Here is a 13,704-nt window from a genome sequence, read left to right as displayed (position 1 = left end):
CTAAATATGAAAAGTTTCAAAATAATTATATTCCATCTTTTAATAATAAAACTATAAATTAAAAAAGTCAACAGGGTTATAAAAAACGTGTATTAAATTGAGTCATGCAAGAATCATACCCTAGTTGATGAACTCTACACGTACTTTGCATCATAAATTTTCTGAAATAGGGGACATTGCATAAGAGTATATGTTTATTTGATATTTTCTTCACTACTTCAAGTCCACAGTTAAAAAGGGCTTAACATGGTAAGAACCACATATTTGCTCAACTATCACAAAATGCCTCCATTTGTATTTATGTCAAGTACGTCTCGGTGAGATGCGAAATTAGTTTTATTAAATGTTTTCCTTTGTTTCAATAAATGTCTTGTTCAAAATTCATTTTCTCTAAATTTAATAATTATTTTGCTCTTTTTTTTTCCTTTTTTGTTAAGTTTATTTTAATTAGTTTCATTTATTAATTAACAACATATAATAATAATAATAATTATAATAATTATTAATGATTATACAGACAATAATAATTATTGCTGTAATGAGTCTAATAAAATCGAAGAATGTTATGTTAGTAAATTTGCTAAATTTATTTTCTTAATATAAAATTGTACAAAAGTACGTGAAGAAGTGCTTTTAGCACAAATCCAAAGAGCACCTTTTAATTATAAAAAACTATAGGCACTGGAACACGTCAGTATATTGGGAAATATTCGCAATTAAAAAAAAAAAAGAATTAATAATCAAAAAGAAAAGACAAAAAAAAAAACAACAACACTACGATTGACAAAAAGAACATATATATTTATTCACTCATCTGAGATGAGTCTATTTTTTGCGTGAATTAAAAGTGTAATGATAATTTAGAAAATTAGGAATACTTTCTTTTCATTAACAAATTAAGTTAAAATAAGAGCAAACGTTTACATTTGTCGAATCAGAATACCTACAAACAGGCAATGTAATCTATTATTTAACTGAGTTCAATTGTATAGTATATTAAGAATCGCTGATATTGTGCCAATCATGTATATAGGAAGCCGTCGAAAAACGCGAAATGCTTTAAAAAACGCACTAAATTGGCATCACTACCTCGGGCCTAAAGTTTTTTTCAGCCAAAATTAATCTTTTAATTAATTAAAAAACAATAGATTTTTAAATTTTATATTCACTAATTATCATAGTTGTTTAATATAAAGCATACAAGGTTCAGTTATTGCATAAAAATAAAATATGTCGGAAACTAACGGTAAGTAGTAAAGGCAAGCTGATGTATATTCATCGAATAATGTGAAAGCTAAAAAAAAAAAAAAAAAAAATATGTCAGGCGGTTTGTATTCCATACCAGGAAGCAGTAGTAAGCAAGCGTTCGATAGATATATTGCAACGTAGTGAAAAAAAAAAAGAAGGAAATGATAAAAGTTATCAAACAATTTTGCAGATAATTCAAATGAATCAAACAGCATGGGCAGTGATACAATAGTGCAGACATCACGTTTAGTAAATGTAAGTGGCAGCGGCACGACGGTTAATAATCCAATTGTAAGAACCGGCGTTTTACGTCCCTCAGTATTGGGACCATCAAGATTGACTTCAAGTTTGTCCACTAATAACACAAACGCTGCACCAGCAATTGCTGATAGCGGTGATGATGGCACTGAATCTAATAAAGTAAAAGATGCAGTTAAGGCAAATCCCTTTCTTAAGGAGCATAAAGCTGATGACGAAGAAACAGTCGCAGAAACATCCAGTGCTATCAATAAAAAAAAGGATGACAAAAACAAAGGTGATACCAGTAGTGATGACACCGAAGATCATCCTGATCCAATGTCGCTATTGCGTAAAAACGGTTTTGAGCGCGCGAATCTTTTTGCGGCCGCGAAAAATTCCATACCTTTAGTGGAGAAATCGGGTTTTGTGTTTGGTCAAAACGTACACGAACGGGTAGTAGGTGTAAGTCGAATAAAAAAAAATATATATATATACATTTTTTCCATTATTTTGATATTTTGTTAAGCTTGTAATTGATTTCGATGGCTTTTTCATTTATTTAGGAAAATGTTAAACCTGAAAATTCGAATAAACCAGAAAATGCTGAACCAGCCGGTTCAAGTGGGGGCGAGCTATTATTTTCAAGCGTTATACAAAGTGCTGCCGCAAAAACAGCAGACAAGAATGGAGCTTCTGCCCTTGATAACGCAGAAACGAAAAGTCTTAACGATGTGGCCCGTGAATATGAAGAAAGTCGTGCCCAAAAACGCAAATTTGAGGAAGTAGAAACATTTACCGGCGAAGAAAACGAAGTCAATATTATTGACGTAAGTAGTATTATTATTACGTATAAAAATTTTTTTTGGAATTAATTATCGTCGGCATTATTCTCGCTTTTCAGGTAAATTGCAAACTGTTCGCCTTTATGAATAGTAATTGGGAAGAACGTGGTCGAGGTAGTTTACGTCTTAATGACTCCAAAAAAGAGCAAGAATGTTCACGTTTAGTGTTTAGAACATCCGGCAATTTGCGTTTGCTCTTAAATACAAAGGTAACTTTAATCGTAATTAATTTATTTAGTTACAATGGTTTAGTATTATTGACAGTGAAATATTTATTCTTTCGATTTTATTTTAAATTACGCCATAATTTATTAAAAATATTTCTGATCAAATCGAAATCCAAAATTAATATGTTCTATAGCCATCTATACCAGTCAAGCAATAGAATGTAGTCAGAATACTTTCGTGCAAAAAATTCAATGGTAGTGAGGCGCATGGAAAACAATTTTTCTTAAATATTGTTATCAATGACAAAAATGTAAAAGTGAATTTAAAAAGTTGAATGGTAATTTATATTGGGCAAGCTTCCAGTGTTATAAATAATTACTTACGCCAATATTGTTAAGATGAGAAGTACCTATTCGCGGTGTTTATTTTTGCCGGAAGTCATAACTGTCATAGCATAATTGACTTATTGCCGGAACTTAGTTTAAATTGTGTTTTTAGTTATTCAACATATTTATCGTAGGGCTCTTGTGATCTCCACTAAGCCACTAATGCAAGTTTCTTCTGTATGTCAATACAACTTCGTCCTCTTCCAAATACGAGAAAATTCAAATCAATAAGACTTAATTCATTCAAAATATTATTATGATTATATTCACAATCATATTTATATGCATATTTAGGCTTTTCTTTTTTATCGTATTGTCGTATTCTATTAAATATTATCATAATAACAATGAGAATATGTGTTATAGGTTTGGGGCGGTATGGTAGCAGAACGTCCCAGTCAAAAATCCTTACGCCTGACTGCAATGGATAATACGGGTAAAATCAAAATTTTTTTAATTATGGCGCGACCAGTGGAAATCAATCAGTTACACACTGCTCTTGTTCAACGTATTCGTAAACGAAAAGCATCACATCCCGAGGAATTTTGTGCGGATAATAGTAATAATAGTGCCGACAATAATGTGGATAGTGAAACAGAAATGGAAAGCAAAAATGGTGCAGAAAAGGACGTAGCTGAGAAGGCAGCTTTAGTTGCCGAACCTGAACCTGATGATTCCACCGAACCTAGCCCTAAGAAAACTCTTTCCGCTGTATCTGAAGAAGCGACAAATATCGAAACAAATAATTAATAAACAAAAAAAAAAAAAAAAAAAAAAAAAAAAAAAATTAAAAACAGGAAAATGCATACAATAATAAGATTAATTACAAAAGAACAATCGCTCGGCAAAGATATGTTTTCTTAAATACTTATTTGTTAATTCGTTTTATCATATATTCTTTTTTCTTTTTTTTTTTTTGTCTTTGTCTTTGTAATTTGCTAAATTAAGAGAAAGATTTTCAATTTCCATCTTAACAATTAAAAAATCAATAATCATTAAATATACCCGTAGTTAGCAATTATTTATCTTCCTTTTTTTTTTTTAAATTTCAAATAACTCAAGATTTGCACGTTTTTGAAACTGTCTTTTAAAATGTCAAATATTCAATTAAATACATAAACATTTATTTTGTAATTCTCTTTAAAGTAACTTAGCGCATAAAGTAAACATTTAGACTTTATCACAATGTTTATAATAAACGAATGAAATGAAGTTGTATTTGAAATATATGTAAATGTATTAGGAAACTCCTCTATTTTTTTTTTCGTCCTGATGTTTTTTCTAATAAACAAAAAAAAAATTCTTTTTCTTGATAGATGGCTTATTTGTTAACTTGCATAAGCGTCATCGATTGAAAGATAGTTTTCAGCTTTAAAAGCCAGTGCATAGCTTGACGATTCATTTTACAGCAACGAGATTTCAGAACCATTGTCTACGGACACATATGCAAATTAAATCACATGGCTATATATTCTCTGGTAACAGTATTCATCGGCCGTATTAAAATGTGCAATAACCTAAAATTTCAGAGAGAGAGAATGGGAGAGAGACTGGGAAACATATTGTCGTCATTAAAGTGCGACGAGCAGATATCGAAATGGATCTGAAAGTTGGGTTAAATCGCCTGAAAAATGAAGCTTTGATTAATGCCGTTTGGGTTGGACTTAACTTGTTATTTACAGCTGATGATTTTATATTTAAAAGCAAACACTAGTTTCTATCTGTCACCTTTACTACCGAACTTTCTCGATGTTTTTTAACCAGACAAACGCCAGCAGTTGTGCGAACGATAGCTAAAGCAAATCACTTCGTTTTCGAAAATTTGATACATCAGCTGGATTTCACGTCCACAATTTTAGTTGCTTCCTTTTTTGTCTATTTTCCCAAATTATCTTCAAGACTTATCGGTCAATGTAGTAAACTCTGTCTGTTTGTCTGTCCGTCTTACTTTTACAACATCTTGTACTTCTGTACTATTAAAATTACTCTGCAAGAAATGAATATAGCAACGGAGACTAGACCTGCTGTCGCGCAGAGTAGAGGCTTCCTGTTGGACGTTAAAGCAACGAATATAAATATGTATATATAGAAAATATATGTACATAAATGTATATTATGTACACATACATATATTTATATATATATTATATATGTGCATTATATTATAAATATATCTATTACATATACATATATATATATATATAGATATCTTTATATTTATATATAAAGACATCTTTCCTTATAGATATGTATGGATGTATGTATATGTTCATAAAAGGAAAATAATTACCAAATTCTTTTTTCTACCTTCTTTCTTAGGCTTTAATTAATGAGAACATAATTTGGCAAATAAGCTTTTTAATGAGAACACAATTTAAACAAAAACGTCTTCAATTGTAATTTCAACATTTTCAATACTTTAAGAGGCATTCCTGCTTGGAAGCATAATAGCCCCTAGTGACTTATTTGATTTACAGACATCGTTTGAAATTTGTATATTATTATTATAATTTTGATCGCCCTAAACTTTTCGGAACAACTATTCAGCTACAGCATGCAATATCAATTTCATAAGTTACTTTATTAAAGCTACGAGACTAAATATCAAAATTTCCTTTCTAAAATAGAGCCGATAGCTTATTTTGATAATGCTCTTTTTCCTCCTTCAGCTTAAAAGAAATAGCACAGTAATCACAATACTATTAGAAATTATTTAGATCAAATAAATAAATTGTAGGATTAAATGGAGATTCTTGTTGACTATAATCTTCTAGAAACTTGCATAGATTAACGGAAGAAACATTTTGAAAAAGTCAAACAAATAAAGAAAAGAATATATTTTAGTTCAGTATTTTAGTTTCCTACAGCAATTATCCTGCTGACTACACTTCCCAGGAAGGAATGAATGGGTTTTTTTTATCTTTTTTATAGATCACATCAAACATAATTTTCATAGGCTTCCATATAATTTCCAGTAACAGCGAAGTACAACATTTGCCGTGTTTTTTTTGCAATAATTTTTTCTAACATTCTCCACTATTACTAGTGCTGCTACTGTTAGACGCCTGCCCCTTCCTTCTATCTATCATTTTTCTTCTCATCTCGAAGGAAGTCTTTCAAAGGAGACTTTTTGTCGGTCGGGATTACGGAGGTGCTTGGTGAGCTGTTATCTACGTAATATAAATTATTTAATTTAACTCTCTATTCTAAATCCTTTTTTTGATTTTATGGATATATTAAGAATATCGATTAAACAAGGCAGAAACAGAGCGCAATTAATTAGTGAAGGTTTAATTAGACTAATGTTAAAAGTTAAAAGTAGAAGTGAGAAGTTTTCAAATTTTGCACACCGTGTTTGTTTTCTTTCGAAAAGGTGTTTTGATCCATAAACGGGGCGAATGCGTTCCCTTTTAAGCTTTGTTTTGCTGAAAGTTTTCTTCTTATCATTTCTTTTATCATATAATACATACTTGCTTGTCATTTCACAATATTTCCAGGGAAATATTTTTAAAAACAAGGGATTGCAAAAATCAAAACAATTCGTTCTTTTTGTTCTGCAATACAAATTACAATTCTAGAAATTTCTGGATAACTGCGCGCTACAGACGTAGACAAAAAGCTTTTTTTTCAGTCGATGAAAAATTTTAGTCAAATAATGCAGCGTTGTAACGAATTCGCATTATTGTCAAAGATTGCCGTACGTTCTCGTATTTGTTATTTCAAATATCGTAATATATTACATTATATACAGATTTTGTGGCATTAATACATTTTGACAGTTGCCCAATTTCCAATATCGTAAAGTAAGTTGGAAAAGAAAACGAAAGCAAGATTGCCGAAAAACTGTAACAAAGTCATTAAAAAGTAGGACACGGCCTATTGGACATCATATGTTAGAAGTGTGGAAATATTCCATCAAATCTATTGACCTATTTGCCTTGATTTGCCCCCAAATACATATAGAAATGAAGAAAAACATGTTTGTTAAGAAACGGACAGTTAATGCTCGTTCGAAAAATACAAATGGTGGTATATTTTCGCATAATATATGGGTTCATGCAAGCTAAAAAATCATCTCTTGCCATCAAGTTGCATGAACACGCTAAAGCTTCTTTTCCATTTCAATTCATTCAGATTAGAGTCGTACATTCTTTTCAAAATTGGAGGTCGAACCATAACATACTGGTTAAGTTTTTTGATAATGAGAAGAACACAAGTGAAGTTATAAAAATATCATTAATCTGAACATATAGGTTCATGTGCATGCTTGCCAAAAAAAAATAAAACAAATTAAGAATTATTATGAAAGGAAAAATTTTCAACTCACGCTTTGAATAGCTTGAGTTTATTTATCGCGCCATTTTGAAAGTTTCACAATTGTGCTTTTGAATAATTTACGTTTAATCTTTTTCTATTCGCCTTCATTTACTGTTTGTAGGATTTGTAACCGCAATTTTATAATCGTTTCTAAGCCGAAATAGCAACGTCCGCGAGGCAAAAACTGTTAGTCTGTTTACAGTGGATAAAAATTGAGAGCAAGAAAATATTTAGAGATATCGCTTTTCATTGCATTCTTTAGCTATTGCTTCGTACACATCGGAAGATGGCTACGCCAAAATCTAATCAAATACTTTTAAAAACCAAATTATTAAACAAAGAGAGTACCCTCGATTTTTTGAGTGATGGTGAGTCAATCTCTTATCTATACAATAGCGTTTAAAATGCCTAACCAAGAACATTCTAGGATCTAGTGGCATTGGTTACATAAGAAAAAAACAACAAATGTTACCTTTACGCGTTGAAAGTAAATCGCAAACTCGATTCGCTGATCAATTCGTATTAGCGCATTCAAATGTACCAGTTGCCCGGTTGAAAAGTCTCGCTGATGCTCAATTTTTATCGGCGATATCAGAGGAGATGTCACGCATGCGGATAAATAAAATCAACCACATCCAAACCTATGCGTGGCCGCATATGCTTCGAAATAATTCGCTTTTTATAATCAATTCGAGTAAATCTGGCAAAACGTGGTCATACTTGCCAGCTTTATGTAGTAATACTTATTATGATAAGAACATTTTAGAACCGTCCTATGGACCGATAGCCATTGTTTTGGTAGCTTCTTCGAAACATGTTGAGCAAATTACTTATAATTGCAAATTTTTATTGTCCAGCCTAGGCAATAAGGCGCCCTCTATAGTTTCATCCTTTGGCTTTCGTACTTTTGTAGAAACTAAAGTTCAATTATTGAATAGTTGTGGCATACTCGTAATCACGCCCTCCAACTTACTTCGCATTTTCAAGGATAACAAGAATGAGCCGTTGATAGATGCGAAACGTTTGCAGCGCATTATTATTGATGATATGGACTTACTCTTAATTCGTGCTCGCGGGGATTTTGAATCTGCGTTACAGGCTTTATTTAAACTGTGTAAAAGAACTAAGGCAAACACAATTTTACCTCAGATCGTGGTAACTTCACGCGAATGGAATCCCTTTCTTGTTAATATTATACGTTTATCGAATCAGCCATTGTTGCTTTTTGGCGATTTTTTAGAAGCTACCGTTTACGGTAGAGCCCAACTTTCGATAAAATTGAGTTCCAATTTAAAGAAGAACGAATCTCTACGACGATACCTTACGATGTGTAAAGACAGTATTTCAAAACAAATACGTACCATGATTATCTGTAACGAGAATGATGAGGTCGGACCGATAGTAAAATTTCTATGTGAATTTGATTATCCTAGCATTGGCTATATAAACCCGTTCACTAATAATGAACGCTTAGTTGCTGACGAGTGGAAACGTAAGGTAAAAAAAGTCTATACATTGGCGAACGGAGGTGAAATAACTTTTAATTTTTCATTTACATAGATGTCAAATCAGATTTTAGTGTGTACAGACGCTGCATTACCTGAACTAAAAATACAAAATGTAAACAATCTTCTACATTACTCTATGCCAAGTTCAAGGACTCAGTTTACTACGCGCTTTTCAGCTCTAGCCCTTACTTACGATAATATTACATGCAAACCTTTGGATCGCTCTTTAGCTATTAAAGACGAAATTAGTCAAGCCCGATCGCTAATACTGTTAGATGAGAGTAACGGAGAACAAATGCCACGTTTAGTCCGATTTATGCAAAAGCATAATCAAGCCGTGCATTCCGATATAGAAGCAGTGGCAAAGCATATTATGATTGCAAGTGATCAGACACGTTTTCGTCGTGGCGTGCCGATGTGTTCACAAATTTTGGAATTCGGTGAATGTGACGAGCCAAATTGTGGCGATCGCCATGAAATAATATCATTCGATGCTGTTACCGAAAAGGATGACATACCTACAAACGGCGATATACGTATACATGTGCTTAAGGTAAATTTATAAAAGAATTTACTTTTTTTGAACCGTTACCGAAGCAATTGTTCGTAAGTTAAGCGTTTCGTTTATGGTACATGTGGATATATTTTCGTTAACTAATACGAAACTGCTTACGTTGAATTAGTTTGCCATATTATAAAAAATATTAACAAGAATCTGCGTTTGTAACGGTACACATATTAAAATTTCAAGACTGATTATTATTTTTTATTTACTTTATATGTAAAATATAGGTATATTCACCTACTCATTATATCGCTCGTCTTTTGGAACATAAGCCACTCAAGTCCAGCAAATGGTTAGAAGTGAGGCGATCACGGAAAGCTTTGAATTTTAATATCAAGTTAGATTTACATTATGGTGACCCAATTAATCTAATGCAGCATTGGCCACTTAAATCTGACGATGTATGCATTTACAAATACTTACATAACTATCGAAGAGTACGTATACTCCACGTATCGACGCTCCTTAAGAATTCTCAGGCATCACTAAGCGTCACCTTGAAGCTAATTGACGATGGCTTCACTATTACGGGAGTGCGGAGTAATGAAATCTTCAAGTGTCATGATGACTTCAAAAACTTTCCGCACCAAGCAATAGAGATACGCCTAATGAATGTTGTACCGCACGATAATGAACGTTTATGGGATTCGAACGCTACTAAAGAAGTACGCAAATGGATTATGGATGATATTAAGAGCAATAATATGATAGAAGTCAAAGTAAATTTTGCTTTTGCTAATACAATATGGATAGATAATTTATTTGTTATGGAGAAATTGAAAGGAATTGAAACTGATACTCGGTTAATAAACCTGAAAAAGTCATTAATTCAGAAACGATTCGCTTCATCTAAAACAGATAACGGGAGATGTATGCGTACTATAATTGATGAGTACGGTTTACTTAATTGGAATACAATAGCGCCGGAAAACGAGACTGACAGCGATATATCTTTTCATAGTTGTGAGAGTGAAAATTCAGATGATTTAAGCTTCTCGTCAGCTTATAGCGATGAGTTCGTCTTTGGAATGGAGTCAAGTAAAAATTTGGAAAGAAATGCAGAAGAAATAAAGTCAAATACAAACAAATTGCCAACTGACAATAAGCAGGAGGTAAACGAGGTAAAACAAAGATACGCCTATGAATTGTTATTCCTCTTTTACCTATCTCTTATTATATTGCAGGCATCGAAACCCGAATCTTCGAATAAAAACAAGGAATGTTGGAGTGAAATGTCTTTAAATGAATTATTTATGGTGGAAATCGGTGATGAAGACGAAAATGGTGATTGGGAAAATATATTCCTTCAATTAACTGGTAAAATGTCTATGAAAAAATTTCATCAACTCAGCGAATTGATTAGCAGACATATTGAGAATTTGAATGCTTCTAATAGCGACAATGTTGTAAAACTCTGCAAACTTCAGCCCTTAGTGCCATTGCTTAATTGCATAGTTAAATACAATAATATGTATTTACGAGCCAAAGTTCATGAAATAGATGAAGGTTTTTACAAATTCTTCCTTTGCGATTATGCTTTCTTTACAAGTGTTAAAGCCGAAAATTTATTTGAAGATTTCTTTTATCCAACTAGTGAAGAAATTGTAAATTTTACCCCATATCAAGCTGTACACTGCAGCTTAGCTGGTATACAATGGAATAGCCTTTGTAAACGATATAAAGTAACGAAAGATTTTTTATACGCGTGCCCCGTACAAGAAAATTCCATTCAATCCAATAAGTGGATAAATTTTCCAATTAATTCTTATAAAATTTTATTGTATGAATGCGGAATGGAAAATGATTTCAAACAAGCGTCAATGTTTAATAAAGTTTTGCTTGATAATGGCATAGCTCTTCATGATCCAGAAACTAGACATTTCTTGGAATTGGAAATAATGTATGACGATAGTGGACCTAATGAAATGGAAACAAATTTAAGTAATAACAACGTTACAACGATTGAAGAACTTTTAGAACAATTAGAAAATTGTGAGGATATGGGCGTAGGTAATGTGGAGGAATTTTTCAAGGCAGCTGTGTCGTTTGAAGAGCCCAAATTGGAATTAAAATCAATAAATGAAACTAATGATCTTGAAGAAAATGCGAAAGAAGACAACGAACAATCGACTTTCGAGTTGCAAAACGAATCTGTCGAATGTTGTATGCCAGGTTTAGAAAATTTATATAAACGTCCGGAAACAACTTGGTATCAAACGGATTACCTGATTTACTTGTCTATGCATGTTCCTGATATTACTGATTATTATTTGAAAGTGAGTAAAGATAATGTGCGCTTTGCTGCCTTCGTTAATTGCGTAGAATATAATTTAATAATTGATTTACTTGGGACCGTAATTCCTCAACTGGTATGCCATGAATTACGAGGTCTCAATGTGACAGTGATTCTTGTGAAAAGTCTATGCATGGAGTGGCCAAGGCTTTTACGGAATCCAGGAAAATTTAATTGGTTAACCTATAATTACAATTCGTTCGACGACAAATCATTTGACAAAGTCACCTCCCAGCAATATATTCAAAATGCTTTAGGCGCTGCTAAAGAGACTTTGACGCAAGAGGAGACCGATTCCGATAATGACAGTGAATTGGATTTGTTTCAAACATATAATTATGTTGAAAAAGATGACCTCGATTTATGTTAGCTGGATTTAACATTCATTCATATGACAATTTTTATTATTATTTCATTAATTTCCATTCAATGTAATTTAATAAAATACTCATCGAATGTCTTATAATAAAATTTTCGATCGATCAATATATATTTCTAATTTTTTTTTTTTTTTTTTTTTTTTTTGTTAAAAGTTCTTCTCAATTCATTCGTTTTGTACTCTCGTACTTTATTTGTTATGAAAATGTTACCCATATCTAATTTCAACTTAACAAAGTTTTCATTAGAAAACCATAGAATAGAAAATAACGGCGCTTAGTAAAAAAACATTCAAACTAATATAATTTCTTCTATTCTTCGCTATTAACCGCTATGATGTATAATTTTTTCTTTCCTTTACCAGAATATGAATTTCTTGTTATTATTTTGCGTCGAGCATAGCTAAAGAGTTTCATCAACCATTTCACACTGGGCACATTTATTAAAGAGAAAAATTTGATCTTGTCGCATATCGGTGTAAGTGACGGTTCATGTCATTTCATTTTTATCACTTCTTATGCGCAAAATAGTTCGTATTTAACGCGATTGTTGTCATGAAAATATTATTTTATATATTCAATATCAACTTGAAAGCAAGAATTTCCAATGCTTCTGGTGATAGCTACATTTTTACAACGGACGGTCTTTTATTGGTGTCGAATTTGATGCTTTATGGCGTTTGTGGTGCCGCGTTCTGAATGTTGCAAACGTTTCCACCAAAATGCATGTACCCCTCACTTTTCGGTGAAGGGTATAAAAATTATGAATTTGAGATTTACTAAAATTACTTTCTGAAAGCCTTTTTTAGATGGGATCAAGGCAGTCCAACTTAAGCAAAATAAGTTTATATATCAAATGCCAATTTTTATTATAAAATGCAAATGAAAAATTAGGCTTTAGAAAGCACACTAATCACTAAGTACTCTACATCGCTCCACAATTACTCATTCATTGTCACGGTAAGATATCTTCTTTCTACGTAAAGGCATATTTGTTATGAAAATCGCTGTATGGAAAGGCGCCTAAAACATGCATTTTCGTGGCCCTGATTTTTTCATTTTTTTTTTTTTTTTTTTAATAGAAAACTACAAGTTCGACTTTTGTACCTTAATAAGATTTACTTTTCATGAAAACCTTTATAGTGGATAAGGTCGACAAAATAGATCCATGTGGACTCAATTGATTACACTTAATTTTTATATTAGTTAAGTTTAGTTAAATAAACTCTTTCAAGGTAATCATAAATTTATCATAATATTTATACAGTAAAAAACTGATCGCCATATTTAATTTTTTAAAGAATTCCATTAACGATATAATTAACAAAAAAGCCTCTAATTTACAAACACACACAATCGTTATTACACTTTTTTCTTGTTTTTTATTACACATTTACAATAGTTGTTTTAACAATTTTCTTCCTTTTTTTTTTTTTTCTTTTCTTTTCTTTTCTATTTTCATCAAAACTTTGTTAAAATATACACAATATAATGTAATAATAAATACAATTAAAAACTAACAAGATGAGAAAAAAAGTTAAAATAATTTGAAATAAAACAAATCGATATCGATCGATTATAATAAAATATAAAGCTAGATAATGAAAAAACTTTTCGTGAAATATCAATAATGTTTTTAAAACCGTACATAAAACAATAACTAAACTAAAAACAGAAAAAAAAAAACAAATGATAAAATGAAAAAAGATCGACAAAATAGATATACATACAAAAAATTGTTTCCTTCAACTTTGGTTGGT

General features: G+C 31.5%; 1 protein-coding gene across 1 annotated transcript; it reads left to right on the top strand.

Moving 5' to 3' along the window:
• The first annotated feature begins 1,062 nt into the window (after nucleotides 1–1,062).
• Nucleotides 1,063–3,671, top strand: LOC119634771 (ran-binding protein 3). Its single transcript, XM_038029123.1, has 5 exons — nucleotides 1,063–1,246; nucleotides 1,439–1,950; nucleotides 2,052–2,315; nucleotides 2,390–2,539; nucleotides 3,251–3,671. Exons 1-5 carry the CDS (start codon nucleotides 1,231–1,233, stop codon nucleotides 3,632–3,634), a joined length of 1,326 nt encoding a protein of 441 aa, XP_037885051.1. The 5' UTR covers nucleotides 1,063–1,230; the 3' UTR covers nucleotides 3,635–3,671.
• Nucleotides 3,672–13,704: the final 10,033 nt, after the last annotated feature.

This window comes from Glossina fuscipes, unplaced genomic scaffold (assembly GCF_014805625.2).
Source record: "Glossina fuscipes isolate IAEA_lab_2018 unplaced genomic scaffold, Yale_Gfus_2 3, whole genome shotgun sequence".
NCBI lineage: Eukaryota > Metazoa > Arthropoda > Insecta > Diptera > Glossinidae > Glossina > Glossina fuscipes.
This window is presented reverse-complemented; position numbering and strand designations above follow the sequence as displayed.